This window comes from Lampris incognitus, chromosome 1 (assembly GCF_029633865.1).
Source record: "Lampris incognitus isolate fLamInc1 chromosome 1, fLamInc1.hap2, whole genome shotgun sequence".
In the NCBI taxonomy this organism is placed as follows: Eukaryota; Metazoa; Chordata; class Actinopteri; order Lampriformes; family Lampridae; genus Lampris; species Lampris incognitus.
In genome coordinates this window covers 146,514,492-146,524,460 of record NC_079211.1, presented here as the reverse complement: position 1 = coordinate 146,524,460, position 9,969 = coordinate 146,514,492, and the positions used below count along the sequence as shown (strand labels likewise).

At 48.0% G+C, this 9,969-nt stretch overlaps 1 protein-coding gene across 1 annotated transcript; it reads left to right on the top strand.

Annotated features, from left to right (window-relative positions):
- The first annotated feature begins 1,164 nt into the window (after positions 1 to 1,164).
- LOC130112773 (taste receptor type 2 member 16-like) lies at positions 1,165 to 2,112 on the top strand. Its single transcript, XM_056280260.1, has one exon. The coding sequence runs from the start codon at positions 1,165 to 1,167 to the stop codon at positions 2,110 to 2,112; it is 948 nt and encodes a 315-aa protein (XP_056136235.1).
- Positions 2,113 to 9,969: the final 7,857 nt, after the last annotated feature.

The following is a 9,969-nucleotide window of genomic DNA, read 5'->3' as shown; positions in this document are numbered from 1 at the left end:
TGGGGAGAGGGTCATCTGGAGTGTCCTACTTAGCTTGCTGCCACCGCGACCCGACCCCGGAGAAGCGGCTGAAGATAGATGAATGACAAATATTGATTGATTGGTGTTTATTTTGTTTTTTGAACTAGTCTTCAGTCTGAATGATCATTCTGGGAAATGGTACAAGGATTCTTACATCATATCCTGTGTAGTGATACACATTTTGTGTTTCATGTGAATCAAGTCAAATTTATTTGTATCACCCAAAATCACAGTTCAGTCTCAGAGGGCTTTGAAAATCACATTACAATCTCCAACAGGTCGAATTCATTGCACGTAGAAACTTACTTGGTAAACCAATTTGAGACCTCGATGTGTAATATTTCCTTTTTCCTGAAGCATATCATGAATATTAAATATTTGTAATGTCTGGTGAATAGTACTGACTGAAACAAAGTGAGCGACTCCCATGGCTGTTCTTCTCCTATGGATCAAATCAGCCATATCCATTTGAATATCTAAAAGTCAGTTCAAAACGGATTTGTATATGCCGGCCATTCACTTTGTCAGCAGCTTTAACTTCTTGGGCATTTTTATTTCTGATCGTTCTTTCTTACTTTTACTTTTGGTCTTGAGAGAAAACTTAGTTTTCATTCCTCCTGATTGTGTGCGGACCAGCTTTGTTTGTTTGTGTTTCACAGTGCAACACAACAAAGATGATTTTGTGGTGTTGTTGAGCTAGAACATGTATTATTTCCTTTTGTTTCACTCTGGATGAGAGCATCAAGTAAATTACTCAAATGTAAATTTTTATGCTAAATTCAGTCTGGTTTCAAGAAATGCAAATTCTGTCTGACCACAAGACATGAACCAGGAGGAATAAGGTCAGAGTACTGTATAAAGTACCCTGTTAAAACATGCACACACACAACTGTGACATTATAAAAACTGCAGTTTTTCCTTCCATAGAAGATGACCACACTACTTTGGTCATTTTCACAAATGAATTAATCACTGACTACTGATCTTCAGGAGACTGATTCATATTTTCATATGTGTCTTCATGAACAGACAGGTGACGCACAGGAGCTGATTTGCATTTACAGGGCACTTTTATGTTCTGTTCCTGGTAACACTTCTCAGTCTCCTCCAAAGACCGGTGACAGTTTGACTGCAGCTGCCATCATGTTCGGGTTATTAGACCTCAAATTGTACGGGACTGCGATTCTGGTTCTGGTCGGAGTTCTGTGGAACATCTTCAACCTGACTGCCACCATCGTGGAGCAGCTGCGGTCTGGAGGCATCTGGATGGTGGCTGCCATCATCTGCTCCATCTCCCTGTGCAACATCCTCCTGCACATCGCCACCTTCTTGTTGGCGATGTCGGAGTGGTTCGGAGTGCCCTGCTGGAGCGACCTGCCTTGGCTACACAGTCTGGTTCTGTTCATCTGGTTCTGTGGCAGCTGCACCAGCTTCTGGTCCACTGCCTGTCTGAGCCTGATCTACTGCATCAAGGTGGTGAGCTTCTCCTCGCCGCTATTCCACGGGATCAAGAGGAACATCTCGGCCATTACTGGCGTGATCATGGCGTTGACCCTAATGACCTCCTGTCTGTTCGTCACCCCCATGTTATTACTGCGCCGCATCAAAGTCAACGAGTCCCTCCCTATTAACGCCCTTGAGAACACCACCTGCACGAAGGAGATACACCTGTTCCCCTCTTGGATCGACACCAGTTCGTACATGGTCAGCTTTGTCTGCTATCTGGCTCTGCTGCCCTTGGTGGTGTTGCTGCCCACGGCCCTCCGGCTGGTCATCTTCCTGTGCAGACACACCATATCCATGCAGAAGAACCAGAACACCCCATCTGGCATCTCTTCCTACCTCTTGGTGTCCCAGCTCACAGTGGCCCTAGTGGGGGTCTATGTGACCACGACGTTCACCATCTCTCTGTATTATTTCAGCTATTTCTTCAAATTTTCCCTCAGCACGGACATGGTGTTTTTGAGTTTGTCCATTTACTGCATCGCCTCCGCGGTCCTCCAGACCGCCTCCAACCGCCGCCTGCGGGAACACCTCTGTGCGCTATTCTGCAACGCAAAACCACCGAACACGTCCACAGCAACCATATGAAGGCAGACAATGGGAAAATACATTGACATGCTCATAAAATCATCGTCTCACCCCTTTAAAGACCCAATCTATAATTTTTGATTTGACCATATAAATTTGAGGTATAGTCACATGGATAATTAAAAGGTTTGAGTTATAGATGGAAAGTAAGGATTTTGTGTCTTTCTCAAACGATCAAAACTGAAAATATAGGTCTGTTTTACTCCAAACTTTACAACCATTAGTGAAGTGAACAAACCTTTTACGGCATCAATCAATCTGGGAGTGACAGCAGCTTCTAATACTGTGTTTTGAATTTTAGAAGCAGGACAAACCTTAGGTCTACATCTGGATAACAGATTGTGCCTTTAACTAAGTGTAGAATTACTTAATATCTTTACTTATGATTCATTTGAGAACAGTTCAGAACATGAAATTAGAGCTGTAATTTCATGTCTTGTTTAAAAGGTTGTGTGACAACACTATCTTTTTGGGGGGTTTAAATGCAGAGGACAGGAAGAGATGGAAACGGATGATCTGCTGTGGCGCCCCCTAACGGGAGCAGGCAAAAGTAGTAGTAGTAGTAATAGTAAATCTTACTGGAGTCATCACTGCTGATAATAAATGCAGGTATTGTGCTTTGGACAAAAACAGTCAACAACAGCGACGATGTTGTTAGGATGGCGTATGTTAACTGGATCAAATTCTATAAAATATGTTTTAAAATATCCTTCGAGTTGTCTTTTATGGTCTACAGGTGGGTCTAAACTGTACAAGTGTATAATAAAAAATGTCAAAAAAATTACTGTGGGATTTTTAAATGATGTTACTGTTATTTTATTTCTCTTTTCTTCTTTGAAATAAAAAACAGTTATTTCAAAAAGCACCACGTCTTACGTATTGTATTCCGAGCATAGCAGATACGACCTGCCTTTGGGACTTTTCTTTTGAAAGTGGAGCTTTTATTCTGAACGGCCAGTAGTGCTTCCTTTGCCCTAAGAAAGGAAGTTGTCACAGCCTCTCGCCCTTGACATCAAAGCGTTCGCCCCTGACACCTGCTGACCCCCCCTGTCACAACCTCTCTCCCTTGACTTTAAAGCAGTCAGCCGCTCTCCCTTGACATCAAAGCGATCATCACCCTTAAAAAGCCTCCACTGTGGTCCAGTCTTCGCTGGAACGTCGCCTTTCATGGACTTCTGCCTGCCTGCCTGCCTACCTGCCACTGAGCCGACTCCTGCTCTACCCCTGAGATCGGTTACTTCAATAAAGACTTGATTCTTCCCTTACCTGGTTGTCCCATCTGCTTTTGGGTTCTTTCCTGATACGTGACAGTACGTTCCAGCCACTATGGACCTAGCAGACCATTCCACCACAGACCTGGCCACAGTCTGCCAGGCTGTAGCCAACCAGGAATCGGTCCTCGGCCAGCACAGCCAGGTGCTACAGGAGATGGCTGACGCCCTCCGTGAGCTCGGCTCAAAGATCTCCGGAATCCAGACCCAACTTGGTGCCTCTGCTAGCCCGGGACCCGCCCCTCCAGCTCCGCCACCCTCAGCGCCATCAACTTTGGCCAAGGAACCATGGGTTGCCCCGCCCGATAAGTATGATGGAGATTTTGGACTTTGTCGCCCTTTTTTGATGCAGTGTGAGATTGTGTTTAACCAGTAGCCCCAGTCATATTCCACGGATGGAGCCAAAGTCGCTTACATCATGGGTCTTCTCCGGGGAAGCGCCCTGGATTGGGCTACAGCGGTGTGGGAAATGCGGGCCTCCACTTCCTCATCCTACGCTGAGTTCACCACCGCTTTTCGCCAGGTTTTTGATCATCCCGTGCGGATAAAGGATGCGTCAAAAAGACTGATCTCTTTCCGCCAGGGTTCCCGCAGCGTCGCCGACTACTCAGTTGAGTTCCGTACGCTATCAGCGGAGAGCGGATGGAACGAGTCCCTCCAGGCCGGCTTTTCCAACGGTCTCAGCGAATCGATAAAGGACGAATTGGTTTCCTACCCCGAGCCTGGGGGGTTGGAGGAATTGGTTACCCTGGCCATTCGTGTGGACAACCGTCTCCGGGAGCGGAGGCGAGAGAGGACGCGCCGCTTTCCTGGTCACAACAACTTACCACGGGTCACACCTCCAAACTCTGGGGGCCGAGCTCGCTCGACTGAGGTTGCCGTCCTCCGAGAAAGCCCGAGGCGGGACTCTTCCCCAGCTTCAGAGCCGATGCAACTCGGCCGCTTCCGGCTCAACCCGGAGGAGCGTCAACGCCGCATCACCGAGAACAGCTGCTTGTATTGTGGTCAGCCTGGTCACTTTCTCGCCTCCTGCCCTCACCGTCCGTCAAGACTAGCAGGCTCACGAGGGAGGGGGAGGATCCTCGTGAGCCCAACTGTCTGCCCTCCGTCTCCTCGTCCACGTACCCAGTTGCAAGCTACCATCAGTTTTAAAGGTCAGTCCCCTAAACTTTTGGCTTTAATTAACTCTGGAGCTGATGAAAGCTTTTTGGATGCAAGTGTTGTGAAGCAGTTAGGTCTTGCCACTGTGAGTCTGGACCAGCCTCTTGAAAACCCCTGGATGGACGTCTCCTGGCCCGGATAACCTCTAAGACCGAGCCTGTGCGCCTCCTGTTGTCGGGAAACCATCAAGAGGAGTTAAGTTTTTTTGTTATCAATTCTCCACTTGCTCCCATTATACTTGGTCATCCTTGGCTGGTTAAGCATAGTCCCCATATTGATTGGTCATCGGCCAGAATTTCAAGTTGGAGTCCCGTCTGTCATGCCATATGCCTCCAGTCTGCTCTGCCTCAGTCTGTCCCCTGTCGGGTGTCAAGCCCTGGCTCCAGGAATGCCAAGCCCGATGCTCTGTCTCGTGTGCATGGGGAGGAGTCTGAGCCCAAGCTCCAACCTGACACCATCGTTCCCTCTACCTGTGTGGTTGCGGCTGCGGCTGTCACCTGGAACATTGAAAGGGAGGTCATGGCAGCACAACAGACTCAGCCTGACCTAGGTAACGGTCCCCCCGGGTGCTTGTTTGTTCCAGACGCTGTTAAATCTAGCGTGTTGCAGTGGGCTCACTCTTCCAAACTTACCTGCCATCCTGGAGTAACCCGTACCCTAGCCTTCCTCCGCAGGCGGTTCTGGTGGCCCTCCATGACGGAGGATACTGGGTCTTTTGTTTCTGCCTGTCCTGTTTGTACCCAGAATAAGCCCTCCACTCGGGCCAGTGCCGGTCTGCTGCGCCCCCTGCCTGTTCCACACCGTCCCTGGTCGCATCTGTCCTTGGATTTCGTCTCTGGTCTGCCCGCCTCCGACGGTAACACCGTCGTATTGACTGTTGTTGATCGCTTCAGTAAATTTGCTCACTTTTTGCCCTTGTCTAAACTGCCTTCGGCCCGAGAGACTGCGGATCTGCTGGTCAGGGAGGTTTTCCGGGTCCACGGTCTTCCCCGTGATATAGTGTCTGACGTGGTCCCCAGTTCACTTCTGCTGTCTGGAAGGCTTTCTGCTCTGCCATCGGTGCCACCGTCAGCCTGTCATCGGGGTTCCATCCTCAGACCAACGGCCAGGCCGAGAGGGCCAACCAGGCATTGGAGACTGTCCTCCGCTGTCTGGTGTCTGCCAACCCATCCTCTTGGTCCTTACAACTTCCCTGGGTGGAATATGCCCATAACGGTTCCATGACAAATGCTCACAAGACAAATGCTCACAACACTAAAAGAAAAAGAGACAAATGCTCACAAATTGTTTTATAATCTATATTTACAGCGAAAAATGATAGTATACAGATATACAAATATGAAATATGTTTACATATCGATTTAATTATGAAAATATGTACAAATACTTTAAAAACCCAATGCACTAGTAAAATATGTACATGAAATCGATTTCCTTTGTAGTTCTATTTCACACCTCTTAATTAGGTCACTGTGATCCCTATTACATGCTTAGACCTATGTGATATTTCTTGTGACATGCAACAGACTGTTCAATGGAATATTTTTCCATGAATAAAGGTTAATTAAGATTATGTACTACCAAACAGTAATTGATAGTCTCATTATCATGATTATCTTTAAGATCACCATTTCATTTGTCAGGGAGATGTGATCCCTCTCACATGCTCAGGCCTATGTGATATGTCTTATGTGACATGCAACAGAATGTTCAGTTGACTTTTTGAAAAATAAAGATTGTAAAACAATTTGTGAGCATTTGTCTCTTTTTCTATTAGTATTGTGAGCATTTTTCTTGTGAGCATTTGTCTACACACCGCCCATAACACCTTGCCATCGTCTGCTACTGGGTTGTCTCCTTTTCAATGCCTTTACGGCTATCAGCCCCCCCTTTTTCCTTCTCAAGAGGTAGACCTTCCGGTTCCGTCTGTCCAGGCCCATGTCCGTCGGTGCCGTCGGACCTGGCGGCGAGCCCGTGCTGCGCTGCTCAGGGCCTCCGGCCGTTACCAGCGCTTGGCGGATCGTCATCGCACCCCGGCTCCGGACTACTCCCCCGGTGACCAGGTATGGCTCTCTACCAAGGATCTACCCTTGAAATCGGACGCTAAGAAACTGTCCCCCAGGTATATTGGTCCCTTTCCCATTGTCAAAGTCATTAACCCCTCTGTGGTCCATCTGAAGCTGCCCCGCACTCTCCACCCTTCCTTCCATGTGTCCTGCCTCAAACCTGTCTCTACCAGCACTCTAGTTCCTCCGGCCCCCCCGCCCCCACCTCCTCGTATGATCAACGATCATCCGGCTTACACCGTTCGTTGTCCCCTGGACTCTCGGCGCCGCGGTCGCGGCCTGCAGTATCTCGTGGACTGGGAGGGATATGGCCCGGAGGAGAGGTGTTGGGTCCCTCGTCGCCTGGTCCTGGACGCGAACCTCATCCGGGACTTCCACAGGACGCACCCTGACGGGTCTGGTAGGTCGCCCGGTGGCGCCCCTCGGAGGGGGGGTACTGTCACAGCCTCTCGCCCTTGACATCAAAGCGCTCGCCCCTGACACCTGCTGACCCCCCCTGTCACAGCCTCTCTCCCTTGACTTCAAAGCAATCAGCCGCTCTCCCTTGACATCAAAGCGATCATCACCCTTAAAAAGCCTCCACTGTGGTCCAGTCTTCGCTGGAACGTCGCCTTTCATGGACTTCTGCCTGCCTGCCTGCCTACCTGCCACTGAGCCGACTCCTGCTCTACCCCTGAGATCGGTTACTTCAATAAAGAGTTGATTCTTCCCTTACCTGGTTGTCCCGTCTGCTTTTGGGTTCTTTCCTGATACGTGACAGAAGTCGGCCATTTTAGTTTGCCAAGAAGTCAGCGGGACATGCGACAAAAGCATCCACTGTAATCCTTGCTTCTTGTGTTGCCTTCGTAGGCGTTGTCTGTGAGTAGTTGTCCATCACATATTGTAGTTTATTGTTCTTTCATTATTTTGGGGAATTTGGGTGGTAGCGATACATGGGGCCTGATTTGAGATGAGCATGTGTTTTCGGTGTGCAAGTTAGCTTAGCTTACACTGTTTAGCCTAGCTTCACGTAGCCAATTGTTTATTTAGCCTAGCCTAGCCTGCTATTTTCTAGGCTAGCCTATTTTAGCATATGCTATTATTTGATGCAACTGTTTGAATGTGAGTTGTATTAATGTCTATGTATGCCGATGTTTAAATACTGCTTTATTGTTTTTATTTTCAGTTTTACCCCATTCATTGTGAATGCAACAGTGCCGCAAAATAAAGCACTAAGAGCATAGAAAGCTACTCCCTGACTCTGGTATTCATTTTGACGGAGTTTGGCTGGCTGCTTAGTTGTGTTTCTTTCCTCTTTACACACAATGAGAGCAGTACATCTTAGAAGTTCTGTCATGAAATGTGCAGGTATAATACAAAGTCACATTTGGCAAATAAACTGACACCGTCACATCTGGCTTGATCATTTTCAGGCATTATTATTTTCCATTTCATTTATTATCATTTCACACCCGTATCTAGAAGGGAGGATTCTGTGAGTTCGGGTTGGAAGATTTAACAGTGTTTCTCAATCTGAGGGCCATGGACTCCCAGGTGGTCTTAAAATGAATTTGGGGGAGACGACAGATGGTTTGTTTAATCTGTACATATTCATCCGTTATTAAAGAATTCAGATCGTAGTCATTGTAGTAAATTCTGTTTGTGATATAAAGAATATGCAAAACCACTGGTGTGAATAATAATCGGGAAGCTATCCTGAAAGTGGAAAATAAAAATAAAAAAACAATGTTGAGGAGGGTTGTGCTTTTTTTCCTCTCCAAATTTACGGAATTTTTTCTGCATTGTGCTTGAATTTCTGTACTGGGTTTGACAATCTGAGAGTAGATCAATAGGGTATGACCATGATGTTTGGTGTTATCTCGGTCACATCACTACGGTCATTATCTGTCCCTCAATATGCGATACGAAAGTAAAATTTGGTTGGGTTTCAAAATGTTTGGGATTGGTTACAAGCTTCCGGTGTGGGAAGATGGCGGCGCAGAGTCACATTTGCAGAGGCCTCGCCCAGTACCTGTGTGAGAAGATGGCGGCGTGAATTCACGTTTGTGGCGGCCTCACCCAGTACCATCCATGCAGTGTCCTTGTCCACGTCTGCGTCTAGGTTTGTCTTCGTTTCATGGCTGGGAGAGCTGGCGCTGGATTGGTTGAGAGAGCTTGGTCTGCTGCATCCTGTGGGCCCAGGGACCACGGCCCTGCCTGGAGCTGTGCCCGAAGTGGTAACAGCGAGGACAGTCTGACAGGATGCGGAAGCGGGGCAGGCTAAGCTAATTGCTAGCCCATGCAGACCAGCAGTTCCAATAACACCAAGGGTGGTCTGGCGGCGGCCTCACCTAGCCATGACTGTGTTTTTAGTGTCATCACGTGGAGTGTGGGGAGGTGTGTCGAAGGTGTCTGGCTGGGAGAACTAGCATTGGATCGGCTGAGGGAGCCTGGTCTGCTGCGTCCTGTGGGCCTAAGGACCATGGCCCTGACTGGAGCTGCGACCGAAGAGGAAACACAGAGGGCGGTCAGACAGGACGCGGAAACAGGGCAAGCTAAACTAACTGCTAGCCCATGCAGACTGGCAGTTCCGGTGGCGCAGTGGTTAGCGCGGTCACCTCACAGCAAGAAGGTCCCGGGTTTGAGTCCCGGGGTAGTCCAACCTTGGGGGTCATCCTGGGTTGTCCTCTGTGTGGGGTTTGTATGTTCTTCCAGTGTCTGTGTGGGTTTCCTCCTGGGGCTCCGGTTTCCTCCCACAGTACAAAGACATGTAGGTCAGGTGAATCAGTTGTACTAAATTGTCCCTAGGTGTGTGTGTGTGTGTGTGTGTGTGTGTGTGTGTGTGTGTGTGTGATGGCCTGGTGGTCTGTCCAGGGTGTCTCCCCGCCTGCTGCCCAATGACTGCTGGGATAGGTTCCAGCATCCCTGAGAGCAGGATAAGCGGTTCGGATAATGGATGGATGTGTTAGTTTGAATCAAGGTGTTCTTGTAGTTTTTGGATGTGTGTTTTTTTTTAACCCTATGTTGCACTGCCTTGGGCTGGGGAAAACAATATTTCCTTTCATTTCATGTGCGCAAGTACATGAAATTAAATGACATAAATAAGTGTTTCTGATTCAGAAATATGTTTTAGTTTTACGAACATCAGGACTGATCGTTAACACTTTTCCAGATGTTTCCAGACTTTCTGTCACTCCTCAAACTTTTCAAGACAACTGATATTTTAAACTGAATTTTCTCAGACTTTTCCAAAACTAACAGCTTAGAGCACAACTAAAATATCAGTGTTTGCTGGCTGTGTTTGACAGTGGTGATAGGTTAAACCTTCCTCCGTGTTTCTGAGACGGTTCCTAGCTGGACCTCTTCTGGAATGCGAGGCG